The sequence below is a fragment of the Myotis nattereri genome (assembly GCF_964212035.1).
Source record: "Myotis nattereri genome assembly, chromosome: 13".
NCBI lineage: Eukaryota > Metazoa > Chordata > Mammalia > Chiroptera > Vespertilionidae > Myotis > Myotis nattereri.
This window is the reverse complement of record NC_138088.1, coordinates 41,580,307-41,597,841: the sequence shown is the minus strand read 5'-3', so window position 1 is coordinate 41,597,841 and position 17,535 is coordinate 41,580,307. Positions and strand designations below refer to the sequence as shown.

General features: G+C 39.9%; 1 protein-coding gene across 1 annotated transcript in view; it reads left to right on the top strand.

Annotated features, from left to right (window-relative positions):
- The window catches only part of HPSE2 (heparanase 2 (inactive)), a 529,690-nt gene that overhangs the window by 385,773 nt on the left and 126,382 nt on the right, over window positions 1-17,535 (top strand). Inside the window, exon 7 of the mRNA XM_081104611.1 lies at window positions 6,055-6,148. Coding sequence (XP_080960737.1) covers window positions 6,055-6,148 — 94 coding nt within the window. The remainder of the gene's footprint in view (window positions 1-6,054; window positions 6,149-17,535) is intronic.

The following is a 17,535-nucleotide window of genomic DNA, read 5'->3' as shown; positions in this document are numbered from 1 at the left end:
TATCAGGACAATGCTCTAACCAACTGAGCTAGCTACCTGGCCAGGGCCTCATTTAATGTCTTTTTCGAGCACCCATTATGTGCCTGTGAGATTGCCCACAACACTGACCTTTACTTGCACCGTTTTTCAATGATAACATCTTTCAGAGTACCAACTCTTAGAAATTCTTGAACCACAGCCCTTTAATCAGCTGTATGGATTTTACAGGAACTGGTTTAAGAAAGTCAAAGAAACATCTATATTCTGTATGATCTTTTTTTTTTGTAACAGTGTTCATTTTATATGTTTTACTTGCCCACAGTAGTTCTGAACACAAGAGAGGAGGGTTGACCCATTGCAAAGAAGATCAAGGATAATGGAGCCTCAGAAAGAAAACCTAATGGCAAGTGTGAAGAATGTACCCAGCAGGAAACCAGAGTGAGGGCCTTTGGAGGAGGGGCAAATACAATTTATAAAGCTTTAGAGAGATGCAAGTCAGCCTCTCCAGTGTTTGGCTTCAAGTGTCAGAATAGGTTTTATAGGTCAACAGGGTTCTAATGATTATCCAAGCTTTCCCCCCTTCATTGGGGAAGGCCCCAGTTTTATGGAATTACCTGCCCAGTCAGCAGGCTGGGTGTTAGAATTCGGAGCAGACTGCCCCCCCCTCCCGAAAAGCAGCAGGCGGCAAAATAGGTCCGGAAATTCCTGAGCATTGAGAAGCCAGCACTAATGCAATTACCTGAAATAAAAGAAGGGGTCAGATAGGAAGGGGCAAAGGTTTTTCTTTTTAAAGTAAAGAGCCAGGTAAACAAAACCAGCTGCTACTGGAGCCAAGGAACTCTCCTCATTAAATTTTTAAGAGGCTAATGATATAAGTGGCTAATTGTAGTACAATGCTGAAGGCTGAATCTAGGGTCCTGGAGAAGGGGGAAGGGGAACCAGGGTTAAAACCTGGCTAGCAAAGACAGAAAGGAGATGAGACCTGCCTCTGGCAGAGGCTCCCTAAATGAACAGAATGGAATTGGAGGAAGAGGAAGATGATTTGATGCTGGGAGTCTCTAACGTTTCTGTCAGTATCCCAATGAGATGGGCTTGGGAGTCTAGTTGGGGACAGTTTTAAGTTTATATGCTCATAGAATAGCATCTGGAATAAGTTTTTTTAAATAACTAATTATGGGAAATTTTATGTGTTCACTATGAAAAGCTATGAAAAGGTATACAGCAAAATATTAACGATGGATCTCTCTAGGTGTTGGGCTTATCAGTGATTTTTCATTATATTTTAATGTTGTTTGTGTATATTTTTGAACTTGTCTATAATGAACCTTATTTCTTTTGCAATAAACAAATACAGGGCAAACTTAAGATGAAAGGTATTAAACTGGAAATAAAATTTAAAACTGAGGGCAAGAGAGTTGGTAAGTGGTTCCATTTACTTTGTATATTCTGCCATCTTTGCTACCTCCCCAGATGTGTGCTTGATGTGAACTGCTAATTACAGGCCAGCAGAAGAAGGGGTGATGGTTGCTGGTATTGAGTGAGACAGACTATTTGTCCACACAGAAAGGTTTCAACCTCATTGAATTTGGAATACTTCACAGAGAGGTTGTTTCCATACAGTCTCCCTTGGCTTCAACTTTAGTTGAACAGCTCAGTCACTGTGGAGGGAACCTAAGAGATGCTGAAATTTCAAGATGTCTTGTAGGAGGGGTATGACTTGCCTAAAAGTATCAGGTTTAGTATTTCTAGAACCAACCATTGTGCCAGGGTTTATGTAGAAGATGTCAAAGTACCTCTACTTGATGGATTTCCTTTCTATCTCCCTTCTTTCCTTCCCTCCATTCTTCCTTTCCTCTCTGATTTATTTAGTCTTCTGATACCTTTGTAGCCATTACTAAATTAATTAACTCTTGTAGAGAGACTGATTGGTAGCTAAGAGTTATATTAATCATCATAGTGAGAAAAGCAGAGAAAACAGAGAGAGTTGCCCCCAGGTCACTGGATAGTCAGTTGGAATTCAGTTCTGCTTTTACCTAGTCTCATTGAGAAATCACCATCTTCATCATTTTTAATAATTAACTCTACCAAATTGTTACCACAGGTTATCCCACCTCCTTCATATCCAAATATAAATGATAGCCTGGGCCCATTACTACAGGCAGCCACTATCAGTGAACCAAAGCTCTGTAACAGGCAGGGATTTTTAAATAACCAATGATTATTGACATTGAAAGCTTTGTTAGCAGTTTCTAAGGGGTTAAGTACAACAAGCTAAATGTTCAAGTGTTCCCAAAAAAGGGCTTAGGTATTTATCAGATTCATACATATGGTTAAATTATCCCCTCTTAAAAGTGATATTAAATTCTGGGGGACCAAAGTTTCTGTTTCCACAGTACATTATAAATGTGGGTTTAAGGTTGCAAATGAAAGTTTGCTGAAACTTCTCAGCATACTATGGGGCTTCCTCTGACATCCAAATGTGAATTTGATTCAGACTGAGGTTATTAAAAAGACACCATGTTGGTCAGGTTGGGGATGGAAGGGATTCTTAGCGGGGTCAAAGGTAGAGGCAATGTCCAGGGTCATATTTGAGAAGCATTTTAGAGGGTGACTTACGTCTCTGTTAACTTATTTTATTCTCTTGAAGAGTTCATGTACATCCATGGCTCCATTTATTACTTATAAACTGAAAAAGACACCCAGGTCATCATCACCTGTCATAACTCTTCTCTGTACCTCCTCTTTATTTCCCCAACTACCTGTTGCATATTCCCTCTTTGACATTCTCTGCATCCTTGATAGTTCAAACAGCATTTTTCATCTCCTTTGACAAACCTAAAACCTAGTCTAGCTGGCCTTCATGTCCTTGACAGCAGTATTCTCCAAAATATTCTCTCTCATAAGCTCGTGGTCATCACTGGCTCCCTTCCTCTTTTTCTTACACTCCACAGAAGTTTTATTTTATTAGTTCTTCCTTTACAGGCTCTCACTTTTACATCTTTCCGTGAACTCCCTTACTTAGACCCAAATCCCTTCTTATCTGCACTGTTGAGATAAGATAACCTTGTCACATGCATTTCCTGCTTGGAGCTCTCCCCTGCTCCAATATAATTCACAGCCCCAGAAAAGCCTAAGATCAACCCAGAATGATTGAATCCAGCTTGTTAGGTTAAATGTGGGGCCAACAACAGGCTCTAAAAAGTTTAAGTCAAAGTTTTTATGGGCATTCTCCCCCTACATGTTAAATGAAGGAGGAATTGGACTATTTCTTGGGTCTAAGAAAATAGCTATTGAGTGAACAATAACAGGAAGCATATTTTAGACCCATGTTAGAAGAGCCTTTCATGGATTCAAGCTGTAGTATGGTGGAACAGTACTCATAGTATATGAAAGTGGGTTCCCTGTCCTACATAATCACTTTTCAGCGATGATGTAGCAAGCTAACACACTTCAGACCACATGACCATAAGGGTCTTTTCAAGCTCCATAGTTTTCATACTTCCCCCATTCCAAATCCTACAGTGAATGAACATGCTCTCCTTCCCCAGACAGATGCTCCCCTGCTCACCCCATCCCATGGTGTTACAGTCTAGCTTACTGCCACCTTGGCTCTTAAGTAACATGGAGGCTAGATTTGCATATTGAGTTCCTTTTATGTGCTAGATTCTGTGCCCAGCATTTTGATTTCTGATTTGATGGATACAGTAGCCCTGTAAAAATACTATAGTTTCTTGTTAAAACAATTTTAAAGAAGGGGAAACACAATAATCATATAAGTAATAAGCTGGGATTGAACTAAGGTTTTCTAACTCCAAGTTCTGTGTACTTGAGAAAAGAAACAAAAGGAAGGAGGGGAAGAGTGAAGAGCCCCTCAACCCTGGACTGGACCATGGGTTGTGTGGGATAGGAGGGTGTACATTGAAAAAGTACATCTGGCATTTTTTTATCTCAGTAAGTATTTAATTGTATGTGTTGCCAGCAACATTTATAAACTTTGATGTTTAAAATAGATACTGGAGCTAACAAAGAGAAAAGAGGAAACTATAATATATTTGATTAAAACATAAAAGAACATTTATTACAGTGCATTTTTATCATATACCTAGTCATCATGTAAAATAGCAACATCTATTAACAGTATGTGTTAGATTAAAATTGCATGAATTATTTTTAATTTTAACACTATGTTTTAATATGCCTGGCTTTCATGTCATATGCTGTGTAATCACAGCTTTTTTAAAAAATCAGGGATGGTAATAGTGAAGTACTTATAGGAGGTAATGGACATGCCTAGCACTCTGTGTTGCATATTATAAATGTTTATTGGACTTGAGGTGAAAGGTCATGTCATTGTTTTTATTTTATTCCCTAAAATAAGTAACCACAAAAATTTTCAAAAACATGTACCCGATGATACAATTCTACTTTTAGAATTCTATACTCATATTAATTTAATCAGTCCCATATTATTTATGACCCCATCTTTGCGAGCTGAAAATTAGAGAAATTAGAAGAAGAAAAAAACAAAAACCTAAGAGTTGTTGAGTTCCTACGGTGTGCAGACACTATAAGTTTATGTGCTTAATTTTCAGTTAATACTGAGAAGTAGATGTGTTCCCTCTCTTTTAAGAATAAGAAAACTAAGGCTGATAGAGGCCAACTGCCTTGTGCAAGATCACTTAGACAGGAAATACCTGATTTGGAATCTGAACTCGGATATCTCTGGCTCCCAAACTCATACTCTGTCCAACATACCAATGTTGGATTCTGTGGAAATGTCTGAGGTAGTGAGGGGGGCTGAATGGGTGGAGTTCATCTCCCACCTTCACTTCAACCAGAGCACCTGCTTTATAATTAAAGAAAGAATTAACCATTCTACTACATCATACATTGGTATGGGAATTTATAATTAAAAAAGAATTTTCACATAGTTCAATAATATGTACTGATAGGTTGATGTCTCATTTAAAATGAAATAGCCTATCATTAGCCATCAGCCAAGAAGACCTGAGTGGGTTGGAAAAGGCACCCAAGAGTCATAAGCATTGATTTAAATGGATTTAATTTGGAATTTTGCAAAGAGAGGTGTGGGGAGGTTTGAGATAATGGAAGTCACTTAGTCCTGGGCCAGTCTCAGCTTTGACTTTGAATAAGAATTCACAGAGCGTACTCACAAAGCTGGATGCAACTGTTGGAGTCAAATGTTCACAGTGTAGTATCAGCACAACTTGATGTTTCACTGAAGCTACCTGACAAAACCTGGACACACCCATGAGTGCCTTCTCACTATTTTAGAGAGGGCTCCTGAACTTTAATCTATCTGACTCATTTATTTGTTTGTTTATTCATTCATTCACTATTCATTTACTTTGAAGATAGTAAGAGAAGGTTGACCACAAGAAATTTTGCCCAGGGAGATGAACTGGAGATGAAACCTTGAAGACACTCACTACACTAAATTCCATTATTGTGGTTGGTGTTTGTTTTCTTATTTATAAGTGTGGAAACCTATAAAAATGTTTGAGTATTCTTTCAAACCTCACATACTTTTATTACTTTAAGGTATGGGTAGGGGTGATATGGAGTGAGTGTTAAATTACATTTCCTAGTGGGGGGAATGTAACCTTTTCTCCATTACCCTTTTCTCCATTTCTCCATTCTCCATTATTTTATGGATTCCTGTCTATTTCTATAGAGTAAGCAATGAAGTTTCTTGTGACAAAGGTTGAAAAAAATCACAATATTAGCCCACAAATGGAGATGAAAGGAGACTAGACTTTGGGTGGTAAACACACAATGCAATATACAGATGATATATTATAGAATTGTACACTCAAAGCCTATAAAATTGTATTAACCAATGACACCCCAATGAATTTAATACAGTCTAAAAAGAAGAAAAAGTAAAAAATGTATTATTTATTTGAAAAGTACCCAGGATCAAACTTTTTTAGGATATAAGAACCCAAGTGAACCCTGGACGGGTTCTTCAGGCAACAGACACCTCTGACTAGAGAAGTGTATGTAGTCTTCTGCTCAAGATTTTATCTGATTCTTATTTTATTTTTATTCCAGTTGCTACATTGATGGCCGAGTTGTCAAGGTGATGGACTTCCTGAAAACTCGCCTGTTAGATACACTCTCTGACCAGATTAGGAAAATTCAGAAAGTGAGTAAAAGTCCCCTGGGAAGAAGAGGAATCAGTTTGGGGATGAGGCAAGGAAAAGGTCAATGGGGCCCAGCTGAATGGCAGCACTGTGGGAACAGAGTAGAAAAACAGTTAGTCCGGGTTTGCATGGTCCAGAGCTCCCCCTCAGAGTTGACGAATGTTTATTGTGTTTCAAATGGAGAAGGGTTTGAATGTGATATACCAAGATTCAATAACAAGTATTTTGTAGTAGTTTGCTTCTAAATTGTGAGTTTCTTAAGGATAGGTTTACTTTATTTTCTTTTTTAAATGCAGGGGTTTATTTGGGTTTAGGTAAAGAAGAGGATGATTACATTTATTAAGTGAAATTTTGATCTGGGGAACTGGCAATTTTGAGCCATATTTACACTATTTCTAAATGTCTTAAAACCAGCCAAGTAACATCTTACTTTTGTAGAGATGTGAGGAAAGCCATATTATATTCAGTAATTGCATGTAGGTCCTATTAATAAGACACCTTTGATCAATAGTTCTCAAACTTGAGTACAGTTAAATCACCAGAGCTTGCTCAGGAAGTTATTCTGACCTAGTATGTGTGGAGTGGATCCCAGACATCTCTATATTTAATAGTTTTCCGTTAAGTGATTTTACCCAATGCAGATCACATTTTGAAATAAACTGGATTAGTTAATTCTGAACCATGGAGATCTTATGTCTACAATTTCCATCTGTCTCTACAAAATGGTGATTTCACATCTTTTGTTGCCTAGTCAGGTCCTTTTCCAGGGAATGGGGACCTTTTGAACACTTAACTATCCATTGATCAGATTAAACAAATCTTTGCAGAATAATAGCAACAGATAGGCCCCCATTAATATGGGATGAATAAATAAGTGAATGTACAAGTGAATGAAATGGTTCGTGTATAAAATTAGCTGTGGAATAAAATCCCATGTAGAACAATTATAGAAAAGTACTTTTGATTCACTAAAGTGGAAGTCTGTACCCTTTTTTGCATTCATACTAAAGTCATACGTAGAATTACAAATATCATTTTGAGTCTCCTTGTTATCAAAGACTGGGAAGCCTCAGGACTTCTGCACTTTGCACCCAAGTCTGATCTGTCTCAGGATCAGGTGCTTGGCCAGCACTTATCTGCCACTGCCTTCTACTAGGCAAAGCCTAGGAGAAATAAATGACTTGAAATATCTCTGTCAGTGTTTGACATTCATTTAGTTTTTAATATTGAAATATTTAACATTTGCTGAGCACTTAGCAAGTACCAGGCAAAATACCAGATGCTGGAATATAAAATGGAATAAGGCATGGTGTCTACCCTTGAGGAATTCACACTTCTAAGGTTTAATACTTACTTTAAGCAAGTTTAGAAACATATTACTTAATAGGTACAATTTCAACCTATTCTTTTTTTTTTAAGGATTTCACCCCCCAGGGTAACCTTTCCTCCCCTAGCATATCACAGGTCATGTGGCTTAGACCCCCTCACCTTTCATATAGATAGTCATGACCTCCTCTGACCTTTGTTCCTCTGGCTTTTGCTTGGATTTTTTCCATGGTGGGACGGTGGGAGATGGGATATTGGAAACCCAAGAAGAGAACCTGCATCACAAATAAACTTTGCCACACCACAATCTCTGGTGCATAGATCCTTGGAATGCTTTCCTTGCAATCCTGTGGAAGAGCCTAATTTCCACCAACAACATTTGTCTTAGCTCAAGTCAAAATATAAATGGAAAGCCCCACATGAATCTGACCCCTGGAGCTTTGAACATAACAACCCAGCTGATAGTACAATGTCAACCTATTGAATACTACAGTTTTCTAAGCATATTGTGCTTATGTGGAGGGGGGAAATTTTATCTTATTTATTTATTTATTTATTTATTTATTTGTTCTTCCATTCAATAGATATTTATTGAGTGCTTACTGTGTTCCAGGCACTATTCCAAGTGTTTGTATTACAGTAGTGTACAAGATAGATAACTCCCTGTATTTTTTACTTTTTGGTTTTGACCTGATGACAGTGGAAGTAAAATGATTCAGTGGTATCATGGTATTGACTGTGAAGGTTTTAGCTGTGCCCATATAATTTTTAAAGTAGAACAAAAAGCTCTAAGTCAGAGCTATAAGACAAAGGTGTTGGGATTAGGTTCTTTCCTTTCTCCTCACAACCCATTACTCTCCACCACTGCATACTCCTTAACCATCATGGAATATTCAAAGACTGAAATTAATAAGCTAAGCTTACCTCCTGATTTGTGGAAGCAAGGCCAGAGAAACTTAAGGAAAAAGGCTCAAACTGCTCATTTGAGATTCAGACCTTTGAAAACATGTCTGATGGACTTGGATGGGGAGGGCAAAGTACAGTGTCAGAGAGAAATAGTGGAGCCTCTAAGACAGTGGTTCTCAACCTTCTGGCCCTTTAAATACAGTTCCTCATGTTGTGACCCCAACCATAAAATTATTTTCATTGCTACTTCATAACTGTAATTTTGCTACTGTTATGAATCGTAATGTAAATATCTGATATACAGGGTGGTCTTAGGCGACCCCTGTGAAAGGGTCATTCAACCCCCAAAGGGGTCGCAGCCCACAGGTTGAGAACCGCTGCTCTAAGAGAAATGACCTACATACAGAAGAGATGGCTTGTCTTTGCTGCATGATGCCTGAAGCTTCCACTGGATGACTCAAAGGCTGGGATGTCTCAAAGGCTCTCAACAAGAAGCATCAGAAGGGCTTGTTGACTCCTGAGTGTGACAGTTAGTTGATGCCAGCTACTGACCAGCACCTTTGTGGGACTCATACAGGAATACCTTCATATGAACTCTTGAGGTAGCCTGGGCTTTCTCCCAAGGTTCTAAAGTCCAATAGATGCCCAAGAGAGAGCCAGGTGGAAATGGCATCACCTTTTCTAATCTACCCTGAGAAGTCACCAAGACTAATGGAAATTCAAGGGCAAAGGAAATAAACTCCTCTTGATGGGGGAGTGGCAAGATTCTGGAAGAGCATCTAGGACCAGAAATGTTTTTGCAGTTATTTTTTGAAAATACTGTCAGCCAAAGTTCCATCCTCCCTGTTTCATTTAGTAGCCTTCAGTCATTTCCCTCATTAGTTTTCTTCTTCCAACTCTCTCTTACAAAACTCCTGTAGATTTTGTCTTAAATGGGTATCTGCTGGGGGTGCGACTGGATTGCAGATTCTCTGAGACTTGACACATAGGACAGACTCTTCATTGGCTCCAATGTCAGGGCCTTCAGGATGAGTCTCTCTCAGCACAGCCCAGGATGTGCTAGATACTGGCCTGCCCTGCCCTGCCCTGCCCTGCCCTGCCCTGGGGAGGTGAGAGCTGGGAGAAGATCAGAGAAGAGTCACCAGGCCTTGCCAGTTGAAATGTTGCTTTTCAGTTCCTGAATGCTCCCGTTGGGTAGGCAGGGTTATGGGAAGTTAGAGTTCAAAGTGAAGACTGGGGCAGAGGGGCCAGCTTCTTTCTTGTAAGCCCCAAAACCAGTTCAGAGATGAGCCAAGTAGGATTTTAATATGTATATGCCTGAAGCCCTCACCCAAAAGCTATAAATGATATCTTTGTGTGTGTGTTTCTGTACTTTGGGAACTTCAGAGAAGTCCTAATAACACCTCCCCCCATGCTGATATCCCCAGGCCCACAGTGATAGAAAAGGGCATATTTCTGACTAAAACACAAAGTGGAATTGGTTAGGTAGATCAGTGGTGAAGCTGTTTGAATAAGAGATAGGATACAGGATTTTCTGAAGTCTGGTGGCTTGGGTTGGAGGTTAGGCTTAGTTGTGTGACTTCGGGATGTTAACTTAATTTCTCTGATTCTGTTTCTTTAAGAGCACTATCTTCCTTCCCTCTCAGGAAGGTTAGGAAGGTCATGTGAAGTCCTGTTCTGTTAATTGCTATTGAAAGCTAGTTCTTAATGCTATTACTACTGTGGTTTTAGTTACTGCAGTTACTTTTAATAATTTATGTAACTGGAGAAGCTTCATGCTACCTTTATCCTCAGCTTGTTTTTTGTTTTGCTTTTCCCCCCTCTTTCCTCTTTCTTTGAACCCTGGAGAATATGATAGGTGATATTTTTGGCACTCGAAAGACAGTAACTCAATTGCTGAAAACAGCTGTGGTTTCCAAATTTAGACATCACTTATAAGAATTGTCAGTTTTCTGAGCAGTGGGTGAATTGTTGTGATATGAACATCTGTATGATGCTTTTGAAAGCTAAACAGAAACAGTGTTTGGACACCAACTTCTTTGGATGATCCCCACTCTCTCTCTCCCTTCCATTAGAATGAGGATAATCATCTATCTGTACTTTGGGAGATGAGTCAAGGGAAAAGGGTTGAGAATCTAACAATACAGGCAAGAGTCAGATGGGAAAGTGAGAGATGTTTAGGATATAGTACAGATGGTATAATGTAGATAACTGGGCTGACTCCAAAACAATGATATAAGAACCAAGAAGAACCACTTTGGCTTAAGTCATTTGGACTCAATGATTTGTGTCATCTCCTAGAGGAATCAGAGGAGGAAATAATACTTTTTGATATTATTTTCAGCAATTCAATAAGCACAGGAAGGAGTTGGTGAAATCCCAGTCATAAGGGAAGTATTTCCAAAAGTCTATCCATATGATTGCATTTAAAATACTAAATAAACTAAACAATTGGCTTCCCTAATAGTCCCTTCCTTCCTTCCTTCCTTCCTTCCTTCCTTCCTTCCTTCCTTCCTTCCTCCTTCTCTCCTCCCCTCCCTCCCTCCCTCTTTCCTCCCCTTTCTTCCTTCACTTATCAGTTGGTTATAATATTCTTAGTATTTTTCAGACCCCTGAGGATAAAATGGTAAATAAGACTGATGTGGTGGTTGTCTTCATAGACCTTATGGTCTAGTGGAAAAATAGTTAATGAAGCAAGCAACAATAATGTGTGATATGTCCTATATAGGGACATAACAGGTGCTATGGGTGCCCATAGAGGGAAATATCTACTTTCAAAGGGAAGAGAAATATAAGAAGTCCTTCTAGGGGGAGTAACATTTAGGCTAACACCTAAAGTATAGACAACTTCATATTTATACAGTTTGTCTTAAGTCATGATCAGAGGACTCCTGATTATAGATATATGTGGTAGAATGAATGGTTTATATGGTTCATAATATAACTATGATCATTCTTTTGTTAATATCATCAATGCTTATGGTTGCTTATTCTATTTAATAAAGATTAACTCCATTGAAGTCTCAATAAATGCAATAACATTGTGCCAGTTTTGCCAATATATCTTAGTTGCAGGATCATGGAAGTAGGTAAGGCAGAAGAATATTTAATTCTTTTGAAGTAATTAATAGATCAAAAAAGAAACTTTGTTCTCAACCAATCTTCTGATTTACCTATTTATTTGAGCCTGTTGTATATCAAGGGGGACAAGGTAAAATAATAATAGGTATTCTTCAGGATCATAAAATAACTAACCCACAAGGAAAAATGAGGACAATGATATTGTTAACCTTCTCTAATGAGCAAACTGCAAAATGAAAAGATATAGGGCAAGAACAGTAGTATCACCACAAAAATCAGTATTGGATTGATTCATTCATTAATTCACTCATTCATTTAATAATGTTGAATGCTTATTTCAATGTTTCAGTTCCTACTCTAGTGTTTCTCACTCAGCAAGTGCTCAATAAATGTTAGAGGGAGGAAGGCAAGCAGAGAGGGGAAGGCGAATGAGCAGAATCAAATAATGGAAGAAGTGTAACAGAAGTAATGTCTTTGTCTCATTCATATTTGGATCTAATAATGGAAGAATATAATCTACTACTGACTTTGTAGCATAGTGTCGAATATATAGAAATAGATTTAGGCAGCCATAAATGGGCTCTGTCTTCTTCAGGAGATTGTCTTCTGAATATGTGTGTAGGAGTGAAGCAAAGATCTCTTTACAGCTCAAAGTAACATTGCACTCTGTTTGCTAATGCTGGATATTTCATTTTAGAAAAATAATGTTTTATTCTATAGTACAATGAGGATATAAAATGTAAATAACCCAAGAAGAGGTAAACTACATAGATTTAAAGACCTACTATGGTGCTAATCTATATATATAAAAGCCTAAGCTACCGAACGACCACTTGACCGATTGCTATGATGCACACTGACGACCAGGGGGCAGATGCTCAATAGCCAACCTCCCGTGGCTGGCCAACCTCCCATCGTCCCTCCCCCAGGCCAGATGGCCCCAATCAGCCCGATCGCTGGCCAGGCCGAGGGACCCTACCCATGTACAAATTCTTGCACTGGGCCTCTAGTCTATATATATATGCCTAATAAGCAAAGTGTCCCCTTGGGAGTTCTACGGGGAGTGCAATCGCTTGCTATGATGTGTGCTGACCACCAGGGGGTGGCATGGAATGAAGGAAAGCCCTGGCCAGCAGCTGGCAGCCAGGGGAAGGAAGGCCCTGGCTGGCAGCTAGAAGGTCTGGATCAGCCCTGGTGGTCGGCCAGGCCTAGGGACCCTACCCATACAAGAATTTTGTGCACTGGGCCTGTAGTATCAAATAGAAGGCCCTTTCCCAAGAGTAGGTTTTGGTTGAGGAGAAGAGAAACAGGCTAAAGAAGTACTCAGGAGAGGCAGAGGATCCTAAATACAAACTGTGTATTTTGTTTGTATGTCACTTTAATACCTTAGGTGATATTCCTGGGTGATTCTGATTTTCATATGGCCAGAGCTTATATACTGGGGACATCTTTTAGAAAAAGAAACAAACAAATTTGCACATTTTAGAAGTATATCTGACAAGTGAACACATTCCTAAGGCCTGCCTAGGATGTTAGTAGAGAGCTGTGAAAGTGGAGAGCTGAAAGTTGAAGCTTCATGAGCTTCCCAGTAAATTAGCCTCTGTGACTCCTCTTGGCTGTGCATCTGCAAATGGGAGAATATGAAACAAGGGAAACTTTGACTCTGCTCTTTCATATGTTAGACTAGAGGCCCAGTGCACGAAATTCGTGCACGGGAGTGTGTGTGTGTGTGGGGGGGTGGTCCCTCAGCCCAGTCTGTACTCTTTCCAATCTGAAACCCCTCGGGTGATGTCCAGCTGCTGGTTTAGGCCCAATCCTGCACATCCCTCTCACAGTCCAGGACCCCTGTTTCCTAACTGCTCATATGCCTGCCTGCCTGCCTGATTGCCCCTAACTGTCCCCCCTGCCAGCCTGGTCACCCCCAACTGCCCCACTGCCAATCTGGTCACCCCCAACTGCCCCCCCGCCAGCCTGGTCACCCTAACTGCCCCCCCCACCAGCATGCTGGCCCCTTACTGCCCCCACCCCTGCTGGCCTGGTTGCCTCCAACAGCTCCCTCTGTCAGCCTGGTCGCCCCCAACTGCCCCCCCCCCCGCTTGCCTGGTTACCCCTCACTGCCCCCCCTGCTGGCCTGGTCACCCCACACAGCCTGATGTTCAGTCGTTCGGTCGTCCCTCACTAACACCCCTGCCAACCTGGTCACTCCATGCAGCCTGCTGCTCAGTCATTTAGTTGTCCCTCACTAACCCCCCTGCCAGCCTGGTCACCCCACACAGCCTGCTGTTCAGTTGTTTGGTCGTCCATCACTAACCCCCCTGCCGGCCTGGTTGCCCCACTCAGCCTGTTCAGTTGTCCGTTCAGTTGTTTCAGATGTGATGGCCCCTGGCTCTTTATATATATGGATACTAATGATAAATCAGGGACTCTGGCTAGAAAAGTATGTTTACCACAAAAGAGCTCCAAAGTTGAGGACATTTTCATTCCATTAGCCATATTTTCTTGATTATTAAACACAATTATTAAATACTAGAGGCCCGGTGCACAAAAATTTGTGCACTGGGAGTGCCCTCAGCCTGGCCTGCCCTCAATTGCAGTCCAGGACCCCTTGGGGGATGTCCACCTGTCGACTTAGGCCCACTTCCTGGGGGATCAGGCCTAAGCTTGCAGTCAAACATCCTTCTGGCAGCCAGGGAGCCCTCGGGGGATGTCCGACTAAAGGCTTAGGCCCCCAAGGGATCAGGTCTAAACCGTTAGTTGGACATTCTTAGTGCTGCCATGGAGGTGGGAGAGGCTCCTGCCACCACCTCTGCACTGGCCAGCCATGAGCCAGCTCTGGCTGAGTGGCACTTCCCATATGGAAGTGCACTGACCACCAGGGGGCAGCTTCTGCATTGAGCATCTGCCCCCTGGTGGCCAGTGCACATCATAGCAACCGGTCATTCTGCCATTCAGTCAATTTGCATATTAGCCTTTTATTATTATTATTATTATTATTATTATTATTATTATTATTATATAGGATGTCCCTATTTCCCCACTTTTGCCCCTTCTACCTAGCTCTTGCCCCCCATTTCCCTCTGGCCATCACCATACTGTTGTCTGTGTCCATGGGTTGTGCATATATTTTCTTTGGCTAATCCCTTTTTTAAATTCACTTCTTTAAATTTTTATTTTCAGGTAAGTGCTTATAACTCCACTATTATATATTTTCAATTATATCATTTAGAATTAAGATATCTTTTAATGGAACCCTTATAAATTTTAGCACAATTTAATAAATTATGCTAGAAGCAATTAGGAGATTTTTCATGTAATGCAGATACATTTCAATTAGTATTTTATTAATTTTTGATTTTTTAATATTTTAATTTGAAATAATCTCATACATGTAAAAAAAACTATAAAATACTACAGCATATTATATGTACCCTTCACCCAATTTCTTAGGTGTTAATAATTTAAACATAACCATTATACAACTAACAAAATTTGGAATATATTTTTCTTATAATCTCTTTAATGTTACTTAATCCATTTACTTTGTTTTTGTTAATCTTCACCCAAGGATATTTTTCCATTGAATTTTAGAGAGAGTGAAGGGAAAGGGAGAGACACATTGATTGGTTGCCTCCTGCACATGCTTTGATAGGGACTGGGGATCAAGCCAGCAACTGAGGTGCATGCCCTTGACTGGAATCGAACCTAGGACCCTTCAGTCTACGGGCTAATGCTCTATCCACTGAGCAAAACAGGCTGCAGCTTAATTCATTTACTTTTAATCTATATGTGTCTTTATTTTTAAAGTGGGTTTTGTTTTTGATTCACCCTCATAACCTTTCTTTTAATTGATGCATTTATGCCACTGACTTTCAGAGTGCTTGCTGATAGAGTTACTGCCATATCAGATGGCTTCTGGGGCTTCTGGGGCCAGCCTGCGGCCTGGGATCAGATCTGATCACGGGCGGCAGGCAGGCGGCTTCTGGGGTAGCACACAGGGGCCTGGATGGCGGCTCGCACTCACGCTGTCCTGCCCTGCCTGCAGTATGCAAATTAGCCACCATCTTTGTTAGCAGTTAATTTGCATATCACACTGATTAGCCAATGGGAGGTGTAGCGAAGGTATGGTCAATTACCATGTTTGTCTATTATTAGATAGGATACCATCAATATAATAACAGCTGGAAGAGAGAGTAAACAGCTGACAAGTTTCTTTTGATATTGATCATGAAAAACGTTTTGATTCCAAAATCATTAAAGTGTGAAATATGCATCATTAACTTCCAGCAATATAATTGTATTACTTTTTAGGTTACAAATGTCACTTATTAAGTGCATCATATAAACTAGCCCATTAAAAGAAACCAGTGATTTGCTCAAGGTCACACTTGTTAAGTAGTAAAATTAGAATTCATACCCAGGCCCATCTAACTCCAGAGCTCACACTACTATCCAAAACACTATCTGCATCGCCTACACTTATTAACCATTATTTCATAACCCATATAATATTTATTTTCCTAACTACCCAGGATTAAGAAGGCTTTTAAAGAAGAATACTGGCTCGGCCAGCATGGCTCAGCAGTTGAGCATCAACCTATGAACCAGGAGGTGAAGGTTTGATTCCCAGTCAGGGCACATGCCTGGGTTGTGGGCTCAATCCCCAATGGAGGGGGGGGGGCATGCAGGAGGCAGCAGATCAATGATTTTCTATCATCATTGTTGTTTCTATCTATCTTTCCCTCTCTCTTCCTCTATGAAGTCAATAAAAATATATTTTTAAAAAAAGAAGAATATTGAATGTTCCTGGTGAAAGAACATTAATTTAATCCCCAAATCAGTTAATATAATTTGGGGTTCGTCTCTTAGAAATCAGGACTGAATGAGAGTTGGGACCACAATATTAGATAATATCTAATGTTACCACAAAATTAGTGGAAGATGACAAGGCCTTTCAGGGAGTTGTTTGCATTCATTCACTGGACTTCATTTATATGTTTCATGTGCACAGGATTTTGGTCCTGTATGTGCAAGGCATGACAATGTGGAGCTTATGTTGCCCGTGGACATTGGAGGAATGGCCCTGGGAACAAATTGCTGTTTGGGCAAGAAGCTTCTTCAGAAGGGAGAGGCAACTTGGAGTGACTTACCAATGTTTACACATGGAAGTGGGGAGCTGTCCTCAGCGAGAGGAAATTACCTGTGAGGCTGGTGAAACCTGTCACTTGTCTGTGGATAGACTGTTCAGAAAGACTGAGGGAAGGACAGAAAAGGACTGGGGAAGGAAGGAAGATTGCTTTATATGGAAGTAGCTGCTGCCTCGTCTCTTCCTCCATCAGAATTTGCCCTTAAACAAGTCATGGCTTTGGGATTCTGTGAACTTTCTTCTTTATTGTTTTGCATATGCTCATAATTTCCTTGCCTCCCTGGTGACTTTATATTTTCTGTGTATGTCTTATTTTAATTTTATGGGTTTTTTTGCAATTATATTCAATTGCTTTTCTGTGGTTTGAGATAATAAGAGCAGAGACTGCCATTTTAAATCCTAAAAATGACGCAGAAGCCACAAATTAAAAATTGATCTAATACCAAAAGAAAATGGGCAAAATGTAGCACTCCGGAACAGGGAGATGATAAAAAGAAATTATACAGAAAAAAATTAATGAAACTGACAGAAAGTGCATTAGACAGAAGAAATAAATCAAGAGAATGTGTTGAGAATGGCTGAGCTCAGAATAGCTCGGCTTGTCTAACTTAAGGACATATTAAATATGGAAGCAGTTTAGTCAGTAGAAGCCTCTAGGTCTCCTCAAACAGGAAAATTCAACTAGAAAGTGGACAGAGTCCTAAACTGCAACTATCAGTATTTGATATTAGCTGTTATGGTTTTGAGGCTGTTAATTTTCTTCTCTGAAATTTGGCCTTTTCATCAGCAAAATACTATCTCAAGTGATTTCATTATCTCATTTATTTCACAAGTATTTAACAAATGTTCTATAGGGTATGCAAAAAAGGAAAAAATGCTTGTAGTATAGGAAGGAAAACAAATAGGCAAATAGAAAATTATAACTCGGTATAA